Source organism: Saccoglossus kowalevskii, chromosome 9 (genome assembly GCF_978046115.1).
Source record: "Saccoglossus kowalevskii chromosome 9, keSacKowa6.1, whole genome shotgun sequence".
NCBI lineage: Eukaryota > Metazoa > Hemichordata > Enteropneusta > Harrimaniidae > Saccoglossus > Saccoglossus kowalevskii.
The window spans coordinates 25,179,137-25,202,048 of NC_140649.1; the positions used below are offsets into that span (position 1 = coordinate 25,179,137).

The window sequence follows — 22,912 nt, forward strand, 5'->3', positions numbered from 1 at the left end:
GTATGGCTTAACTACGGGGATAAAAGTCCTGTAATTTGAGCATACATGCTCAGGGTTGAAGCAGGAAGTGAAATGGGTTAATTATAGATATAGACTACAGTATTACCGCAAATAAGAATTATGGCAAGTGTTACTGTAAAATACTTTGAATTAATTTTCACTGGAATGATTTAGTGAAAAAATAAGAATTTCCAGCGAATGTAGCGAATTTATAATACTAGAATTGCCCTGGCAAAATGAAAATTGATCTTTTGTGCATGCCAGGTTGACCATGGTCTGATAGTTAAACCCATTTTAAATGTTATTTCGGTTCATAAAAAAAATACCACATTCTCAAAACATAAAAAGGATGTTCTTGTGGCTGCTGCACAATTTGGTTTGCTGATATTCAGTACTTGAGAATCCAATTAAAACTGATTAAAAATTGAGAGTTAAAAAAGACTTTCTCCCAGCTCAGACTACCGGGTAATATTCTATATTAGTCTGAGCTCCCAGTGATGTATAAAAGAAAGGCATTAATATCTTGCCGTTGGCGGCGTTATTACTGAGGTTGCAAGATGATTGGAAATGTTTCGTTTAATTTACACGAACTGCGTCCATTTAAAAATGTATATAGATACCGTCAATACATTTATGAAATTTTATTCAACAAGTTTGTCTGGGTTCAGCGTTTTCTCTACCTTTCGGTAAGCATGACGTCACTGTGTAATAGGACCGCAAAACTGTGACGTACCACGCATGTCCGCCATTTTGGATAATTTGGGCTCTGGGCAGTTTTGGGTTTTCGTGAAAATAGTTTATTTTCATCTACTTGGTATCACACGTACCAGTAATATTTATATAGGTAGTCTTACACATTTGTTATCAATATGTTGGAGCCAATATTGAGGTAAGAAACTCCACCTACACGGTCATGTGTAACAAAACCGACGACCTCGGTTAGCTGCCATTAGTTTGTTTATGTTGACATGGTAATAGGGACAGCTGTGGGATCAACTTTTCTTCGCTGATTTCGTCTTGTAGCTTTCACAAATTTCAAGCTATTGATGCTTGACTATCTAAGTATGGTTGCTTGTCCACGTCTAGCAGGAAATATTGCTTAGAAATGATAAAAAAAGATCCGAAATTACTGCTACCACGATATATGCAGGGGTCCTGCACTGAATGAATTTACTATAAATCATTTCGGAGCAATATTTTCTACTTAGACAGCCAGCCGCATACTTAGGTCGTCACACGATATGAATAGGTTTGTTTCCTATATGCTCAGCGATTTATGTTTGTTTTATTAACATTATGATGCATGGTGGGTTCAACCACAGTCGCCTGTAGTGTAAAATGTATTGAAATGTATCACAAGCATGGCCGTATCATTGCCATAAAGTCATCCATATTGTGTAATAATTTGATCTTCGACATTTGATCCTTGCCGGTGTATGGATCAGTTACACAAACAGCAAGTATCATAAAAACCCAAACGTTATTCTTGAGGCGTAGATGATGTGATCAAGCAGGACATCTGTGGTGTACAATAAACTGTTCATACAACTGAAACAAACAATATAAACACAAACAAAATATTTATTATTTAAAAGCAAAATTTGATTGGACTGAACTGTAATTATTATGCTATATTAAATTTGAAGTCATGCTTAAATGACAAAAATCTGCATGTTGCTTCTGACGTGTGCTACTAAGCCATCACATTCTTAGTAATATATCTGTAATAAAACAAGCAAATGATTGTCAATGACCACAATGATCAGATCTGAATGGTATAACATGAACGTCAACAAGATGGCTTAACAAACTTACGTATGCACGCTAAGTGTGTGCACTGTTTGTTGTCTGGATTTTTGTGTGCGTACTGGGTGAGTTAGTAGTGGACTTTGGATAAATAAACTTGTGGGACGAATCAACATGGGACAAATCAACTTATGGGACAAATCAACTTGGGACAAATCGACTTGCGGCTGAATCAACTTGGGACAAATGTGTTTTGGGATGAATCAACGCCCACCATGTTGCCAGTACGCTATGCCTCTGTCTTTAGAAATTAAACACATATGGAGACACAACCAATTTCTGCATGTAGTATAATCCAAAAGAGGAATTAAAGCATGGCTACAAGAACATTTGACTATTTGTGGTATACCCAACTTTCACTTATTTGAAATTTGTGTGTTTATTTGCCAGATTAAATGAAATAGAAATTCACTTCTTTGTTTTCATGCACAGTGTCAAACATGGTGTGTAACCCAAGCAGAAATGGTGTGCATGGTATAAGGTAAATGCAAAAGATTTAACACTTTATCGTCCATGACCTAGTATGTGTTGGTAGTTTCAAAATCAAACACTTTTTTTGCTGTGGACATTCTACGGCAATGAGCGACATACCACCGTATGACCTTCAGGCATATCAGCCTCCTCCATCACTATGGAAACTAGTTGAAGAAAATGTATCTCCTGAAGAACGGGAAGAAATTCAAGAAATTCTTGGTGATAGTTTGATTGAACAAAGTTTAGAACTTCATTCTGAGGTGAGTCTGATTTTCATGAGTTGATGAGACCCAGGAATGGATAATTTTGTTTGCCTTGTTTCGAGTATATAAAATAAAGGAAAACATATTTATTGTAAAGTCGATTTGTCATAGTCACTAGATGACAACTTTTTGCAAATGCACAATGCTATAAAAGAAGAAAAATTGGATGTGGTTTTGCTTGGATATTCACTATGTTTTGAATTCAAATTTTTGAATTCAAATTCAAGTTTTTAATCTGTTGTATTTCGCCTGCATTAAATAATTAAGGTTTTTACTATTTATAATATGTGGTGAGAAACAAACAAAAACATGTTGTGAACTCAGTGAAAATTCATTGCTTTGTTTTTTTAGCTCCGCTGTTCATATTACTGATTGTCCGTTGTCGTCAACTTTACAATTTCAACTTCTTCTTCGAAACCGAAAGTCAGAATGTTCTCAAATTTAATATGCAAGGACCTTGGATTGTTCTTTCTCAGATTTGTTCATTTCCTGATGATATCTTGAATTCTCTAATTTTGGTGAATATTTTTGTTTTGGTAAAAAGTGATATTTTCGACTTCTTGTTAAAAACCGCAAGTCCAATTGCTTTAATATTACATATATAGATACTACATGTGAACCTTTCTCAGATTTGTTCATTTTGTGATGACATCTTAGATTCTCTAATTTTGGTGAATATTTTTGTAATTTTTAGTAAAAAGTGATATTTTCGACTTCTTGTTGAAAATCGTAAGTGTGATTGCTTTGATACTATGCATATAGGTACCTCAGGTAAACCTCTCTCAGATTTGTTCATTTCGTAATGATATCTTCAATTATCTAATTTTGATGAATATTTTTGTCATTTTTGGTAAAAAGTAACATTTTTGAATTCTTGTTGAAACAGCAAGTCCGATTGCTATACATACTATACATATTGTTCATTTTCTAATGATATCTTCAGTTCTTTAATTGAAATGTGACTGCTAACAGCGGAGCTATCTCAGCCAACAGGCTGCATGTTTAAATTGTCCCTGACTTGTGATTTTCGTGAAAATATACCTCATAAATAAAGCTTGTTAAATAATTACCTTGGCAGTCACGTTCCAAGCATGGTGACTCAATATGAAGGCATGATGGCTAGTTCTCACAGCATGATCGCATTGCCATGCTATTGTATACTTTAGGAGAACCCTATCCTAACTGCACAAACAGAAGAGGTTACGCTTGATGGTCAGTTAAATTGTACTTCACTCACTATGTTTTGGTGATTCCATTCACAGGTAGACACATTGATAGACATATGGAGAGAATTCAGAGAAGAAACAAATAGTATTGTGCCAAAAAGTAATCCCTTACCAGAGCCGCCACGGGTTCGAGAAAGCCTGGTAAATCATATACGTCTACTACTTGGTAGTTTAAAAGATAAAAGAGATGGTGGAAGGTAAGATGACCAATGTTCTCTAATAATTAAGTCAATATTGAGGATGGGATCATGGAAGATTTTGATATAATATTTGGAATGTAACATTTCTTGATTTTTGTTAGATGTTGAATGTTAATTTTCTGACATAACTGTCTTGATTAGAAGTTTGCTAACATTGATAAATTATCTACATAAATAAAACTATAATTATCTTAATGATGGAAATGTTTAATGTTTATTTCTAGGGATTCTGGTGTAGTCTTAGCAGATTGTAATATTGATGTTTTAGACTATGTATTACATGACACAACTAGTTCAGGTGAGTACAGTCTAAGTGTTCAGCGAAAATTGATCAATATCATTGAAAAAAAAAATTTTGATTTTGTTTTATCGTGAGATACAAGTAGGTAGGTATATGGTCATAGTAGAATAGCATGGTATGTTTTTTAGAAAAAATATTAACTTTTGTGAGCATCACCGCCATCATTAAGTTTGCCATGCCTGTGTGATGTAGTAATGTGTGTGATATTTTTCGGCAACTACATTTTTTTCCAAAATTTGGTTTTACTTTATCAAATCTGAAGTATTCAAAAATAAAAACATAATTAAAACTACCACAGGTTAGAATTGATGCTACTGTAAAATCTGTATTAGAAGCTGCCGCTTCTATTAAAATAGTACAATACAACAGAGGGGATGCGGCTTCTATTAAAACATCTACACATGAAAACGGTGAATTTTTGGTTCTCAATAGTGCAAAAAGAATGGGTGCGACCTCTATTAGGGATGCGGCTTCTAATACAGATTTTATGGCAGTATTTGTATCAAAACATTAAAATGATGATTCCAGTGCCTATTCTACTATGGATCAGGAATGTTATTAATTTTACAGTGAATTTTGTAAATGAATATTATTGGTAAACCATTTAATTTTTGCGGCTATAAATTTGATTTTCATTCCTGGAAACAAAATTATGTGAATGCCACTGACTCCCAAAATTTGCAAAAATTAATTTTTTTACAAAATTGAAGTGATTCACAGTAGGTCATTAGTATATGTACATGTAGTAATAAACCTTTTTTTTTATTTATTTATTTCACCAGTTACATAGGAAATTAAATAAATACTAATGTACAGAAATGATGATTTCTGGCCAGTTACATTACCTGGCCAGTTATACAATTTAATATGTGTATTGCAAATAAGCACCAATCCTTGTACATATTTGTCATATTTCTGTGAAAATACTATTGCCTGATTAATTATCTGTTTTATTTGATGTATGTACTTTGTTTGGTATTACTTTGCAGGCTCTAGTGCTAGTAGTACACCTAAACGACCATCAACAGCTGCCAGTGTGAGAGATGGTCGAGAGACGCCGCTTAGAATCACTCCATGTAGTGATGCAGATATGTAAGTACTAGAGTTGAAGTGTTTACATAATTCTCAGTAGACATATGCAGTGTGTGTTATGTATCAGTAGACTGCAGAGTCATGATATCATTGTTTGATATACATCTACATACGTTTATTATTACTTTATTATAATAATAATAATAATAATACGTTTATTCATTCTGAAATAAGAAGTAAGAAATACATTATTGTCTATGTCACAGAAAATGGGTGAAAAGGGCTTCAGAAAATAGCTAAAGCTAGTCTAGTCTGAGCCCAGCCTTTGTAAACAAAACTAAGTATATGAGGGACTTGCAGTATTTTAGGTAATAAGTGAATTAATAAATGAAAGAATGAAGGAATGAATGAATAAAATAAATAAATAATGGCTATTATGTGAGTTATCACCTGCGCATGCATGCTTAAGTGTCTTTTTTAGCATGTGTTGTTATCATCACTTAGGACTTAAATCCTGTATGTGCGCACGTTACAACCCCTTTAAGATACTGAAAATGACTAAAAAAAATTGGAACAAATTTGTTAGAAACAAAAGTAAAAAAATGTTCAAAATTTGCATTTTTGCAATGGTTTCTATGGTGAGATTATTCCAAGATTTGTAATATTATTCACAGTTCAAAGCAATTTATATTTTATAATACACAAGCGCAGTATCATGCTTAGGCAGTAGTGCAAAATTCAAATTGGGCTCAAACTCCCTTAAAATCAACATAAAATGTCATTTTGGATCATCTCTGTCTATTGTTGACATTTTGATTATCCAAATCACTTCCACCTCCCCCTCTCCCCTCTCCTCTCCATTGACATACTAATTACTCATGGTATACAATCGTTTTTTAATTTCTGCAGGTTGTCAATGACGTCAACAGTCAGTGATCAAGTAGAAGCTGTTAAAGATCATTTGAATATTCTTCAGATAGATGAAGTAGTGCAACAACTCAGGTAGGTATTACACTCTTTGTAATCCTGGTTACCTTTGTATTATATCATTGGTCCCAACTGCTAGTTGCCACAGAGACAAAAGTGTAACTGACCTATTTATTCTGACATTAGAATAAATTTATTTGATTAATGAGCAAAATGAAGGTAATATTTCGAGTATGGGAAGGCCGAAGGACCCAAGAAATAATAGAAAGGTAACCAGGCGAATTCCTTGTAGTCGCTACTATCGTAAAATCTGTATTAGAAGCCTCATCTCTAATAGAAGTCGCACCCATTCCTTTTGAATAATTGAAAATCAAAAATTCATCAGTGTAGATGTTCTAATAGAAGCCGCACCCCCTCTGTTGCATTGTACTGTTTTAATAGAAGCCGCGGCTTCTAATAATACAGATTTTACAGTACTAACTGAAATTTGTATGTATTTTTTCTACTATTTCTTTGTTAATTTTGAACCAAATGGAGAAAATTTCTTTTTAGCTTTAGGTCTTTTGATTATTGGAGACGTATTTCAATGGACTTGATTTGTGGTCATGTGGTAATGACGTAAACATTGACTCTCCAGTTTAGGCGAACTTGTCTTTCTATACTCAGGTTTTCGAAATATATACGCTAAATTACGGTTCTGAATGAGACAATAAACAGAGAATGCTTTAATCAAAAACGTCATCAAACCCTTCTTGCTACCTTAAGACAAAATTTTGAAGTAAAAAGAAATTATGCGAGTCTAATCTGTGAAAGCTGACAAATATTTACTTTGCTATTTAAAGGGTCAAGGGTTGAAAAGGTTAATGTTAGTTGATGTTGGAATTCAGATATTTACAAAAGTATTTTGCACAAATAGAGGGAAAAACAGCACCTTAACTAACATATGCTTTGTCTGTACATTTAAATTTAGAATGGCATGTACCGTAAAATCTGTATTAGAAGCCGCATACCTAATAGAAGTCGCACCCATTCTTTTTGAATAATTGAGAATCTAAAATTCACCATTTCTCATATGTGTATATGCTCTAATAGAAGCCGCATCCCCTCTGTTGCATTGTACCATTTTAATAGAAGCCGCGGCTTCTAATACAGATTTTACAGTAATCAAACTGATTTTAATTTTCAGAAAAGCTTTGGAAGATGAGGTTGAAATGTTGCTGAGGGATATAACTTTTTTACAAAACTGTCTGGAGGAGGAGTCTGATTTTAGATGTCAGTCAGTGATGTCAATCAGCAGAGAACCTACAATACAAGGTGAGTTAGTATCATGTGCATGATCATGATCATGATCTAAAACAAAGGTGATCATAACATCACTAATCAGCGTACAGTCAACATCTCATCCATGTTTCTTGGGCAATTTACTGCTCCTATAGATTTTCTATGGAAATAAGTTTAAAAAAATCCAATAAAATTTTATAAAATTTGGCTCTAATTTTATTGCCTTTTTATGTTTAACATCTGTCAAATTTTCATGAAATTCTATATGATTGCCATTACTGGTAACATTAAATAAAATTCTACAGAGAATGGAGTGCAATTGATTTTTCTATAGAAATACATAGAATTCAATTGCATTCCATACATAGAATTCTATTGAACCTATTGAATTCTATAGTGTCTTTTTTATGGCACATTGTATGACTTGTCTAATATCAGACAATCTTTGGTTGTTATTTGCACAGTAATTAACCCTACTACGAAATGTTGTAAACTGGGACACCAAATGCTTCCTGGTTGTTTGAGAGAATATTTTGTTATTTTTCAGATTTGAAAGAAGAGAGATCAAAACTACAGAAAGTGGTTGAAAACATTACAGACAGTCCACAAATTCCAGGTGTTAAAAAGTCATTCCCATCACCAACAAGGTAAACATTAATTTATATAAAAACAATTATTCAAGTATTTTTGCTATAAAATGATGTATATACTGTATGTCTAATTAACCATTACGTTACTTTTACAACTTGTGTTTGAATTCTTCTGAACTGTATGCAGAGAGTTGATATTGTTGATGCGTTATTAGAAACATTCACATTGACTGTAGACAGCGCTTGGAAGCATAGCTCTGGTAAAAAGTACTTGCTTACAGAAGTTCTGAAAATTATTCAGTCAGTTAGTTAGTTAGTTAACAAGATGACTTACAGCTTAGCAAAACACTTTGGTTTTCATTCAATCTAGACTTGATGACATCATTCCATTGATACATGCACAGTTTACATCATTCCATTATTATAGTAGACGAGGATAGATGTTTAATTACTTTGATACCTTCTTCAATGTAGGAAACTTCCAGCTCCGTTAAAACTTAACAATACCAAGAAAAGAGCTCCAGCATCCTACAGTAGTATGAATTCCAGAACTCCACTCAAAGCATCACATTCTATTGTTCAAGCTACCACTATAACATTACCGAAGAATGCATCAACAGTAAGTGGTGTCAAGAATCCAACATTATCCAGGGTAATAATACTGTTATTTATTTATTTATTTATTTATTTGTTAGTCAACAATAGTTGTAACTTTCCTGTAATGCCACAGATTGCTTAGCATATAGGATTCAAATTATGTGTCATGCATCCTGGTGATGTTGGCGATGGTTTTCACAGCAAATCTAAGAATCTTTTTCTTTATTCTGTAACCATCAAATGCTAAACAGCTCTAAAAAATATTTTAAAGTTTTACAAGACTGAAGATTATGCATAATGTTTTGTTTGTCAAATCTGCTTTAGTCAAAACCAAAGTTATCAGCAAATTAGTGAGCAAGTTTGCTAACTTGTAATGATGAGTGGTTTTGATGGCATGACAGGATTATGTTAAAAGAGGTCTACATGTATGCTCTGCTGTAGTAGTTATGATTGTGGATGATTCCAGTCTAGGAAGTAATGAAAGGACACATTTTTAGATCTGAAGCTATTTAAATATTGACCACTTGCCTCGGAATAATTTATGGTATGATCTTAGTCTCTGACATAATGTATTGTTGCCGAATCTAAATGTGATTTGCTGTTGATGACTGGTAAATTGTAGTAAGTACTCCCATGGTGCATCTCACTTATTTGAAATTATAGAAGGATGATTATGTAATTCCTTGATTGTCTGGCACTGGTTTGTTAGTATAAAAATCACTGTATTTGCCCTAGTAGAAGTGCATTTCTAATAGAAGTGCACATAATTCAATTACATTTGTTATAAAGTATCGGTACACAGCTTATGTAGTAGTACCTTGATGAGTCACCAGGTACTTCTATTCCTAGGTTGTAGTGTTCACTACCTTTTAAACACAATGGTAGTTCTACTGCTTACCCTCAAAAAAATGCAATCATATCTCATTCATCCCTATCAATTTGTTGTAACTAGACAATGCAGTATCAGTTATGTATTCTAGGTATTGCAGCTAAATGCATGTAGAAATAAATCTGGATGAAACTAGGAACAGAAAGTTGAAAATAGTATAATTTATTTCTAGCCCTAATCTTTAGCCATGGGTAACTCAGATACATTTATTCCAATTTTTGTGACATACTTTCTTGTTTCATTATAGGAGAGAGTGGTAATTATAAATGCAAACTCAAAGAACACAACATCTCCGGACAAAGCATCCTCATCTCCATCGTTTCGACCTTCTCCTCCATCTTCAGCGAAACCTACAACTGTACGACCAACGTCAGCCGATAGGTTCAGAAAATTAGTTCTGGATAACCGTCAAGGAGCTACATAGACATTGCCACTGCAGTTGTGGACTCTTGTGCCTGTCTGTTTATCAGCATTTTGTCACATCATGATAACTTGCTGTATTTGGATCTATTTCAGACCGACTTGGATTCTAGTATTCTATACCTTGTATATAAACACTAGTCTATCATGGACTACCATCTATGCATGTTTGGTAACATTGTGGCATATTATATATTTTATTTTGTATAACAACTGAAGGGTACTTATTGATGTCCTACCAAGTACCTGAGAGACTGTGGATAATGAAATTGCGAACACAGAAAACGAAATTTCTTTGTTTGAGGTGGACGGTGTCAAAGGTAAATACTGTGCTCAAAAATCGCACTGAGTTGTTTTGTTTTTGATGTTTGCACTTTTTTTTTGCAAATTTTTGTTTTAGGGGTTGGTGTTGGGAGGAGGGTTGAATGTTAAATTAAGAGATTATATTTCAATTATCCACAGCCCCTTAGTATGCTACAAAACACTTGTATTTTATGAGTTACTTTCCTCAGCTGTTTTCTGGAAACTGAATGCCCTTGGATATCAGAATTCACTGTTTTTTGAATAAATGCATGACATATTTCACAATGTGACATATAGTATTTATTGTTTCATCAAATTTATGGCCGTCAAACACATTGTTTACAAAAGTCTGTTTTATTTTTACTATGCCTTTTTTTGTCAGTGCAACTATTACAAACATTATATTTTGTGTTTTGCCTTGACAAGTATTGAAGTTAGTCTTTGTAATTGAAATATATATATATATATATAGCATATATAATTATGTGCTAGGCATTTGTATTTTTTGCCAAATAGTTATAAAACTGTTGAGTACATATGACTATCACTGGAGGGGCACATGTCTTGTCTCAAATGTGCACTTGTATATAATATTCACTTTGCATAGCAATAATAGTGCCCTCTAGTGGTATAACAAAAATTCCATCCGTCCATACACATACTTTCAATGATATCCTTCAGTTGTCTTGCTGTATGTATTTATGTATATAGTCTTTTTCACAATGCAGATTTTTTTTTCTGCATATGTAACATAGAATTGAAGTGAATAAAGATTTCAATAATGTACCATGCCTTGTGTAGCATTTATATTATGATTTAGAAATGTTTCATCATCCGATAACTGTTGCTCTTTTAGTTCACATATCACGAATACACTAGTTGTCAGTTCTTAATAGATGGTTGAATAATTGCTGTGAAAACACCTACAACAAAATTATGGAAAATGCACAGGAAACCCAGACATGTAATCATTTCATAATTCACACTCTAGAGGAACTGACAGCATCATTACATCTGTCATGACACATCAGCTAAATAATGTAACAATGTAATTAAAATAACATTTTTCTTAAATTGAATAGCCAAGTAGGCATGAGTGAAAGTAATAGACATTGAATAAAAAAAGACCAGGGAACACAATTACACAAAGTAGACTCTGACCTTTCAAATGTTATATCGTTATAACAAGAACCATACAACCGTGTACAACAGTTATATTGTTGCAAATGTGAATGCTTGGACGGTATACATTTTTGAACATACAAAATACCTGGTAAAAGCTAACACAATGTGTAGATGCTAAATTTAGTAGGTGTACTAGTGATAATTGTAACAAGTGGTATTCAGATACCGTAGTTTTATATATTTAACCTTTGACATGATTATGTTAATGTTGTACGCATGCGTAGTATTGTGTTGTTCTTGAACGGCATGGCCGACACTCAGTAAAGTGTAGTTGTTTACCGACGCAGCAAAGACACTGTTCACGTTGTACTCGCTTCCGTTTTCGTCCAAGATCTATCTAAAATAAGCGATCTTGGAACATGGTGTCAGAAGTGGCGGACTGGAAAAGAACTGAAAATTAAAAAGACAGAGAAAGAAACAATTTGCAGTTCGCCGTCCGTTCGATAATAATGCGCGTGATTACGGCATGGTAACAGAAAACTGTGAGTAAACGAGCCTTATACAGAACAGTGCCGATTGCACATAGCATCGTTGTGATTACATTTGGGCCATTTGGAAGCTATATGTCTTTGTGAACATTGCACGGAAAGCACAGAAATCACCTGTTACACGTGTATGTGGCGAGCTACGGTAGCCCACAACAGCAATCATTGTGCAAGAAAATACAGTGTCCCAGAAGTACAATAATAATTCACAGAAAGTTGCATTACAGCAATTTTGAAGTAATTCTTGATACAGTTGAAAGTATTAATGCATTATGGAGCACCTTAGAGCACCAGACACGCTTGATGTGAATGCAAAAAATCTATCTTTAGTTTGGAAAAGATGGAAAGAAGAATTACTGCTGTATGTGGATTTAGCAATGGCAGGTAAACAGGAAAGCCAGAAATGCAAGCTTTTCCTATACCTTATTGGCAGAGAAGGTAGAGAGATTTATGAAACCATGCAACTTACTGGAGATGAAAAGGACAGGAAGCTGGATGAAATAATAAAAGCTTTTGACAGCTACTGCAACCCTAAGACAAATGAAACTGTGAAACGCTACAAGTTCTTCACTCGTAACCAGGAGCCAAATGAACCACTGGACAAATATGTCACAGATCTGAAAATCCTAGCTGCAACATGCAATTTTCTGACTCTACAAGAATCACTAATTAGAGACAGAATAGTTTGTGGGATAAATGACTCCAGACTCAGAGAAAGACTGCTGAGGGAATCTGACCTGGACCTCACTAAATGCATACAGACATGCAAAGCTGCAGAAATATCCAAAGAGCAGATTAAAACATTAGAGGCCCCAGCAATGGTTATGGCAGTGAAACAGCAGCAACATAGATTTAAGAAACCGCAGTGGAAACAAGCACAAGACACAGTTACTTGCAAATACTGTGGAACAAAATACGAGAGGAGCAAAGAGAAATGCCCAGCATATGGCAAGAAATGTCTCTACTGCAAGAAGATGAATCATTTCGCTAAATGGTGTTTGAAAAGAAACCAAAGGCAGAAAAAGGTTCACTGTTTGGCAGAAGATACGGAAGACAGCAGTGACGATGACAATTATGAAGAAATCCAGTCAATAACATTAGCTGAAAATGAAGAGGTGAACAAGGTAACAGAAAGCCCTTACGCGAAACAAGTGTTTGCTACTATGAATATAGACAAACACCCTGTGAAGTTTCAACTAGATTTGGGAGCAACATGCAACATAATTCCTAAATCATGCTTAAGCAAGATCAATGATTATGAAATCACGGATTCTGGAAAGTTACTGATCATGTACAACAAAGCAACATTGAAGCCATTGGGACATACCAAAGTGAAAATGGTAAACCCGAGTAATGGGAAAAAGTATTTAGCACCATTTGTAGTCATGGATGATGAGCAAAGTACCCCACTGCTCGGAAGCAGAGCAATACAGCAAATGGGTTTAGTAAAGATCAGCTATGACCAGATACACGCCGTAAATGACAAAAGTGAAGAAAAGTCAAGTCAGGCGCAAGCAGTGGTGACTAATCAGGGTGTACAGCCAATTACACCAGCACAACTTCTAAATGAATATCCCGACGTTTTTGAAGGAACTGGATTACTTGAAGGGAAGTACCATTTGAAAATAGACACAAATGTAAAGCCAGTTGTACATGCACCCAGGAAAATGCCAGTAGCCATCAAAGGTCCAATGAAGAAGAAACTGGACGAGCTTGTGAATGAAAACATTTTAGCTCAAGTAACAAAACCTACACCATGGGTTTCAAGCTTAGTGGCAGTCGTGAGACCAGACAAAATTAGAATCTGCATAGATCCCAGAGACCTGAATACTGCCCTCCAGAGAAGTCATTATCCAATGCCAACCATAGATGATATACTGCCCGATTTGGATAATGCAAAGGTGTTCACGGTATTGGATGCCAAGAATGGATTTTGGCACATAGAACTTGATGAAGAGAGCTCTTATCTGACCACCTTCAACACACCTTTTGGCCGCTACCGTTAGTTACGAATGCCCTTTGGTATTTCAACGGCACCAGAGGAATACCAACGTCGACAAGATCAAGCCATTGAGGGTCTTCCAGGAGTCAAGTCCATAGTGGACGACATATTGATCTATGGAGTTGGAGATACGGTTGAACAAGCCACTGCAGATCATGACATCAAGTTGAAAGCCTTGATGAAACGTTGCAGAGAACGCAACTTGAAACTCAACATAGAGAAAATCAAGCTCAGATTAAGCGAAGTTCCATATATTGGACACATCATCTCAGAAAAAGGACTCCTACCAGATCCGAAGAAGGTTGAGGCAGTGAGACAAATGGAAAATCCTGAAGATGTAGCGGGAGTACAGAGATTCATAGGCTTTGTAAACTACCTAAGCAAATTCATACCAAAACTAAGTGAAGAATGCAAACCACTTAGAGATCTAACGCTGAAAGGAACTGAGTGGTGTTGGTTGGAAATACACGACAAAGCCATGGAAAGAATCAAACAGCTAGTTAGTGACCATACTGTGCTGAAGTACTATGATGAAAAAGAAGAACTTACATTACAAGTAGATGCATCAGAAGCAGGACTAGGCGCAGCATTGACACAGAAAGGTCAGCCAGTAGCATTCGCGAGCCGAGCCCTGACAGATACTGAGAAGCGATATGCTCAGATTGAAAAAGAGATGTTAGCTGTTGTGTTCGGAGTGGAAAAGTTCCACCAGTATACCTACGGCAGAGAGGTCACAGTACAGTCTGATCATAAGCCTTTAGAAGTTATCATAAAGAAACCACTGCATAGCACACCAAAGCGATTACAGAGAATGTTACTAAGATTGCAACAATATGACATTAACTTAGTATATCACCCAGGGAAGAAAATGTATCTGGCTGACACACTGAGCCGAGCATATTTGACAGATCAGCCACCAAAAAATCCGCAAGTGGAAATAGAGTCAGTCAACATGGTACAGAGTCTGCCCCTCTCACAGCCAATATGTCAGGACATCAAGACACACACAGAAAGCGATCAGAGCCTACAGCTCTTGAAAAGTATGATTCAAAATGGGTTTCCAGAAACCAAGGCTGAGATGCCAGTAGCACTAACACCATATTTCCAGGTTCGACATGAACTCAGTGTCCAAGATAGCATAATATTCAGAGGAGAGCGAGCTATAATCCCTAAGTCACTTAGACATGACATGCTTAAACGTGTCCACTCATCACATCTTGGAACAGAGGGATGTCTCCGAAGAGCAAGAGAATGCTTATATTGGCCTGGAATGAATGCAGAAATCAAAGACTACATTGACAAATGTGACGTGTGTCATACGTTTGGAACGCGGCAACAAAAGGAGACTTTGATCACACATGAGGTCCCAGTCAGACCATGGGCCAAAGTTGGAATTGACCAATTCGTATTTGATGGAAATGACTACCTTGTCACAGTAGATTATTTCTCCAACTTTTGGGAAGTAGACTACCTACCCAACACAGAGAAAAAGACCATCATCAGAAAGCTCAAAGCTCACTATGCCCGTCATGGAATACCAGACATTTGTATTTCAGACAACGGAACACAGGAAGGATCAGAGGAATTTGAGAAATTTAGCAAGACTTGGAACTTTAAACACATTACATCATCCCCAAGGTATCCACAAAGCAATGGGAAAGTAGAAAATGCTGTGAAATCAGCAAAGAGCATAATGAGAAAATCCAAACTAGCAGGAACAGACCCATACCTCGGAATACTTGACTTCAGAAACACACCAACTCAAGGCATGACTACAAGCCCAGCACAACGACTGATGAATAGGCGAACCAAAACATTATTACCCATCACTGACAAACTCCTCAATCCAGCAATTAACCAGAGAGTGAGTCAGGAAATAAAGAAGAATAAGGATAGACAAGCATATTACTACAACAAGGATGCCAAAGACCTACCAACACTAAACCAAGGAGATACTGTGAGAATGATGCCTTACAACAAATCAGATAAAGTATGGAAAAAAGCACAAGTAGATCGCCAGGTCAACATAAGATCATTTGAAGTGACAACAGAAGAATGCAGAACATATCGCAGAAACCGCAGACACCTGCGGAAGACATCAGAAACATACCATCCAAATACAAGTGATGTCTACTCAGAAATTTCCCGACCACCACAATCGAGAGAAAATCAACAGAAACATGCGGAATTACCAGTGAATAATGACCAATCAGAGATTAAGACACGATCAGGTAGAATTGTTAGAAAACCTGCATATCTGAAAGACTATATCGAGAATTAAGAACACTAGTTTCGAGATTCAGTAAGAACACTAGTTTTGAGATTCAGTAAGAACACTAGTTTTGAGATTCAGTAAGAACACTAGTTTTGAGATTTAGTAAGAACACTAGATTTAGGATTCAGTAGGAATATTATAACCCTACAAGAATATTGACTTATCACTTATTTCATAAAGAAGAAAGGATGTAACAAGTGGTATTCAGATACCGTAGTTTTATATATTTAACCTTTGACATGATTATGTTAATGTACGCATGCGTAGTATTGTGTTGTTCTTGAACGGCATGGCCGACACTCAGTAAAGTGTAGTTGTTTACCGACGCAGCAAAGACACTGTTCATGTTGTACTCGCTTCCGTTTTCGTCCAAGATCTATCTAAAATAAGCGATCTTGGAACAATAATAGCCCACATTGCTTACACCAAGATTCATAAATTTAAACAGTTGCCTCCTCCTGCTTTTGACTCATGTTTGAAGCACTCAATGGGAGTTTCTATTTGTTAGTCTGCTTGTGTGTATTTGTGATTGCTCCACATATTTCACTGTAAGTGAGAGAGGGAGATTAGGAGGTGCCGTAAGTGAGAGAGGGAGGCTGAGAGGGGTTGTAAGTGTGAGGGAGAGGCCAGGAGAGAGGGAGAGGTCAGGAAGGGGTGTAGGCGAAAGGAGGAGGCCGGAAAGTGCATACATGATAGGAAAATCCTGTAAGCGAGTGCCTGGGATGGTGTTGTAAGAGCGAGGGACAGGCCAGAACAAATTGTATGCAAAAAAGGGTCAGGAAAGACTTTAAGTGAGAGGGGAGGCCGTAGGTGTGTTAGGTAAGAAGGAGAGGCTGGGTGGGGCAGTAGGTGCCGGATGGTCGGTAAATTATTAAAGGCGAACCGATATTATAAATAATAATATATAAACCGATAATATATATAAACTTTGCTTTATTTCAATATGTTAGATAATGAAGCAAAGTTTATATATATTATGGGCAACATACATATAGAACTGGCAATTTATATTAACGAAAGTGCCATTTTCTAAACCATTTTCATCTCTTCTTTTTTTGTTGTTGTTATTTTTGTTTTGTTTCTTAGAATAGTGTTTGACTATGTTCTATTCAAAATGAATAATGTCAATAAAGTTATTATTATAAATAAGAGGCAAGATGGCCACTGTGTATGCTAATCCGAACCAAGCCGCTCACATCGTGGCGGGAGCTCCGTGAAATGTGCCATTTACGATGTTTGGAGATCAAGCTGTGATTCCAAATACATATCTCCGGGGCATGAATATGTACGCTAGCGATTACACTCATCTGGTTGGGCTTTTGATGTATAAATGTTGCTGTTTTCGTTCAAAACGTGCCGCGACAAGTAAAAATCACTTATTTAAAATGGCGGCTAATGTATGCAAAATGCCTGTCCATCACAGTTTGAGTAAACGAAAATGTAAATCCCCTAGCTGGTTATTCAAGCTACAAAGCTTGTTGGTTTACAGACAGCATTATCGTTATGTAGTTTGTCTATGTCTAACCTTATACTTATACTTTATTAAACACGTAAAATTCCCCAGGAGGAACCATCGGTAACACTGGGACATAACGCTGTAAGACAGTAAACAATGTCAATAACATTAGGTTACGGGCTCTCGGATATCCACTGCAATAACAGTTACTGTAGAAGTAGAAATTATTCGCGTGGTCCAAAAGCGCGAAAATAAAAACACGCGAAAATGTCTTGTTGGAATGTAAAACTCAATACCCAAGTCAAAGCAACACTCACTCCTGGCCCACATCACCGAGAAGACGATCGGGAAAGCGATGTTTGAAACCAAAGACCAGTCAGTGGAGAGAGGGAGTTTGGGCCAGACTCGTAACTCAACTAACTATATGCTACCTAAAATTACAATGAATTTGAATAAGTTATACATACATGTAATATCGTCTCTTTTAATATAATATGTAACATAATCACCCAAACCCAAATAGTAGGGTGCAAGTCGCTCATGGAAATTCAAAAAATCAAAGATTATAAAACCATGAAAACAAGGCTATATTTGTAGAACAAAAACGCAAAAGCATTCCAAGTTAGCTGTTGTAGATTTTTTTGGGACGAGTGAACGAGAAGGCTATGCAAAATAGTGATAAATGCTCTAAAAATTATCACAGAAATGTTGAAATAAAAGTTGAAATTACTATTTGGTCATCATACAACCTAATACTAAAATCATAGGGAAAGTGTGCCAACACATTGTGCAGAAAAAAATAACAAACAACTAATGCGTTATTTTAATGTTACTAAATCATCATATATTGGTTGTATAATATGTTTATAACAGCAAACTAAATTGAACTTTAACCCGTGGTAACGAACATTTATATATGAAAATTTGTTTGAAAATACTTTTTTTTTGCCTTACTGACTTGTTTAGGTTTAATGGTGAAACCTTTCTTTAATCAGCCGTTTAATTGTGCCAATGTCCTGTTCATGTAATTTTAGCATTCTTTTCGACTTTCCAGTTGGGTTAGGCTCTTTTATTTTGCACAAAATATCTTCACTACAACACCATATTATATCCGTTCGTGACGGCCATTGAAATAACTGTTTTTCTTCTCCATAAAGGTAATTTCAAAGGTATTGTCAGTTTTGTCAACAGTTAATACTTTTCCCACATACCAATTGTCTTCATAAATTGCAGCTACGTAGTGCCCGGCTAATATGTCAGTGTCTGAGTCAGTCATTGTCGGTTGCTGGAACCCCTGTTTGTCTGCAGTGCCTGGTACTCTGTTACCTGCCACTGACATCTCAGATGTTCTTAAGTCGGCAATAGCTGGTACATCCACCAAGACGTCTGAAGCTGGTGTTTCAGTGATCCCCACGTTTTCTTCTCTTCATTTGCTACACAGCTCACGCGATACGCACAAAGGGCAATAGCAGCTAACTTCACTAACTGCAATACATGACTCACCCTTACCAACTATTGCATGTAATCTCATGGTTCCCTTCACTGTCTGCAGTCTCATACTATCTATATTCCTGGATACATCTTTACACTCTTCACTCTGGCAACAAAGATAAACTTCACACTTTTCAATCATGTTAGAATTGCTTGCCCATGAAAAGAAGTCACTGGCTTCTGAATAACACATTTACCACTGCGAACAGCTTCATCAGCCATACGTCCCCCAAGGCATCACATGGCCCTTTGCCGTGACCTGCTTGAAAATATTTCCAGCATGCTTGTATTCCAAATATCATCTCATGGTTAGCAACAGTATTGAATATTACTTTGTTGTGATACTGACTAGTAGGTCTATCAGTTCAGTAGTGAATGGTCTCAACACGTTCAACCAGAGTCTTTATGTTCAGCATTACTTTATGAAGTATTGCAAGAACTATTGCTGATGAATGAGACGTTTCGTCTGACACTGCAACAAAGCTCTGATGTTCAAGTTGATTTCCATCTCCTCTGAAGTGCACTACAATTGGGTGCAGTGTAACACCAGCTTAATTCCAGTATGCACCCTAAATTTCATCTACTGTCTTGCATGAATAATTTTCTGCAAAATCCATATGAACAATGGCATCATTTCAGTTTTCTTATCTCAGTATACTGCGTTCTCACACGGTCGACATGATTCTTGAATTCTGTTGGCTGTTTCTCAAATTCATCGACAAATTCACCAGCTCTTATCTCTGTGTCGACAATTCTCATTACAGATTTAATCTTCTCCTTCTCCTGTATCGTAACTCTTATCCACTGACTTTTGACAAAGGTGCTTGGAAGTTTTCCCACAACTTGATCGGTTTTATGAATTTCTTTCACAAGTGTTTCCGGATTTAAAGGAACAGAAAATTCTTCTCGACACAAAGATTTCATTTGGAGGGCCATATTTTGATGTTTTGTACAAAGGCAGCTATGCCGGCTTATTAGTAATGTCAGTAATATATGCTTAGGTCGCATACGTCTGAATCTCTTGAGGTACATTTTTATGTCAGGGTTCTCTGACTGAAACCTAGCATACAAATTTGAAATATAATCTGTCAAAACTCTAGTTTGCAAACAGTGGCTTTGTGTTTCTCTGTAATCCGAACACGTTTACCTTTTGACCAGGTAATTCCTGTGCTGGATACATTTGGCAAGCAGTTGCGACTAAATCCAGTGTTAGTACTCAACAATTTCATGCATCCATATTTCTTAACTATTTTGCCAGCAATGACGCGATGCAGAACTTGAATTTTTTACTTTGAAGTTTGGCTTCTGGTTAACGAGACCTCTGCTAAAACAACATTGCTAAGAAGAATTTGTTTTCTTACACGACTTGCTTGGTTCATGCCCAATTGTGCTTTGCGTATAAGTGCATCAGTTTTGCTTCCGGTTCTTTAAACGTTTTCTTTCTTTCGTTCTAGACGTTTTCTCACAGTTTCATGTCGTCTCTGCAGCTGTGTATATTTGCCTTCTAGCTTGGCTATTTTCCTGTAAGCACTGGCTAATGCTCTTCTTGTCCTTCGCTGAAGACCAAATCTACGAGCACTGGGTAATGGTAGCTTAATACGGAGAGGCATGTGAGAGGTGGACACCCCAGGACTCGAGTATCCATTAGTCTCAATACCAGTATTTGATTTAAATCCTGAGCAAGAGCTGCTAACAACTGTTTTCTTTTATTTCTGTGCTTCTTAAGCCTTACTCTATCCTGCTCGTTTCTTTTGATTCGCTGGGCACGACCGAGTTCTGAAGATGGAATGTAGTTTCTTCGTCGTCTTTCTCTTTCTTTAAATAATTGTCACCTTCGCATTCCTTCTTTCCCTCCCTCATGCTGAATTTCTGATCTGGATTTCGTCATTATATCTGTAATGTAATATAGTTACATTATTCTATAGCAGTTCTATTAGCTATGGGCGTAGGCGATGCTTTGGTTGAAATGTACGTTACAGTGCATGACCAATTAAGTGCTGTAAGAAACATAAGTATTTCATGTTGATATTCACACAATTCTGAAAAATAATGTAGTGGAAAAAGGCAACATCAAGATTGCCAAAAATATCACCTTATATATATTTTATTATTTTTTATTATGCATAGTTTGACACAATACAGATTTCACTAAACTGCAGTAAAATTTAATGTACAAGTCTGGTAAACTTGCATACATTACATGACATTATACTTCGAATCCCAACTCTATAATCGATGAGATTTTGAAATAGAATAATGTTGGGTGTGAAAACAGTAAATTCCTCAAGGGTTTTATATAAAAAACACAGAACAGGTGCATATGAAGTTGATAACATATTGGCTGAAATGTACGCTACCGTTCGTAACGTACATTTCATCCAAGTGTACTGCATTTCTATGCAATATACACTACGTTTTTGCAGTTTAAACCTGTTTGTCAAATGAATTGATTTACTGACTATTTACAAACACAACAATCAAAACGGGTATGCACCAATATAACTGTCTTTACAAACATTACTCACCACATATGTCGAAGAGTTCGTAGTAAAATGGTAGACGACAGAAGTCTTGGTTGAACTTTTATTACAAAGTGTTTACATTCTTAGTATTGGGACAGTAACGTACATGTCATTTTAGACAACATTCATTGTTACTTTCATTCAATTTAAAAAATCCAGCAAAGGCGAAACTTGTGTTATTCACAGACCAGTGTATACCCTTGCTTTAGCACATATTATACCAATGACCACTTCTCTCATATTTTGGTTAATGACAAGGATCTGAATTTGCACCCAAATATTGGGTTTGGGTGAATCATGGAAGGTTCTAACGGAAGGAGCCACGACGCCGATCAAGTGGCCACTTAAGCCTCTTAATTGGCTTATTTCCTTTTGTTTCAACCCAAATTAATCCTGATAAGGCCATTGTCTAGCTCATCTTTGATGTCCATGATAGTTTGCGATTGTTTACACAAGTAACGAGTTAGCGGAGTATGATACAACCCCGCCATTTTTTTAACGTGACTATGAAATATATGCGCATTAAGAAACTACGGTCATCACACATGCGCACTGGGTTTGTTTAGGTGTAAAAGGTCAAAATACGTATTTCACAACCGGAAATTCAACAGATGAACGTTTGACTTCACAAATTTCCCATGTTTTAAATATTAGCAACTGTAACTAGAACAAGATTTCGAGTGCATACAACAACAATTCCTAAGGACTCCTAAGAAATATTATCACAGAGAAAGTGTCGAGGCATACTCTTCTTTCGATACTATCTTTTCTGTTGGTGTTCGCCGATGTCCGGAGGTCAAAAATTTCGACAGTTTCGGGCGCCAAAATGGTACCATTGAATAATGCAATCGTCACAAGCAATCATTGATTAACTCTCATTACCATTACAAATACAAAATTCACGATATTTCATCAGAGTTTCTTCAATCAATGTTATATCTGACAATTTTCCATTAAAGTTCGCCATTTTCAATATTGTACATGCGAGGTACGACTATCGCTTCCGAACATGCTCTGAATATTACCGAATGCTCGAGATTAGCATAACCCATTGTACGAAGGTGTTAAAAGCTAACAAGAACAATGTTTGTGAACAAACATTGACAAACGATCATGGGGTAAAGCTAAAACAATAGCGTCGTGGCTCCTTCCGTTAGTACCTTCCATGGGTGAATGTACAATGATAA

The 22,912-nt window shown here is 36.1% G+C and overlaps 2 protein-coding genes across 2 annotated transcripts; both read left to right on the forward strand.

Annotated features, from left to right (window-relative positions):
* The first annotated feature begins 745 nt into the window (after positions 1-745).
* LOC100366431 (coiled-coil domain-containing protein 24-like) lies at positions 746-11,095 on the forward strand. Its single transcript, XM_085503791.1, has 10 exons — positions 746-889; positions 2,239-2,540; positions 3,806-3,966; positions 4,194-4,267; positions 5,260-5,362; positions 6,212-6,304; positions 7,416-7,543; positions 8,058-8,157; positions 8,575-8,752; positions 9,834-11,095. The coding sequence occupies exons 2-10, from the start codon at positions 2,385-2,387 to the stop codon at positions 10,008-10,010; spliced, it is 1,170 nt and encodes a 389-aa protein (XP_085359917.1). The 5' UTR covers positions 746-889; positions 2,239-2,384; the 3' UTR covers positions 10,011-11,095.
* A 1,156-nt stretch (positions 11,096-12,251) lies between these two features.
* LOC146739014 (uncharacterized) lies at positions 12,252-13,985 on the forward strand. Its single transcript, XM_085504035.1, has one exon. It carries the CDS (start codon positions 12,252-12,254, stop codon positions 13,983-13,985), a length of 1,734 nt encoding a protein of 577 aa, XP_085360161.1.
* The last annotated feature ends 8,927 nt before the right edge of the window (positions 13,986-22,912 follow it).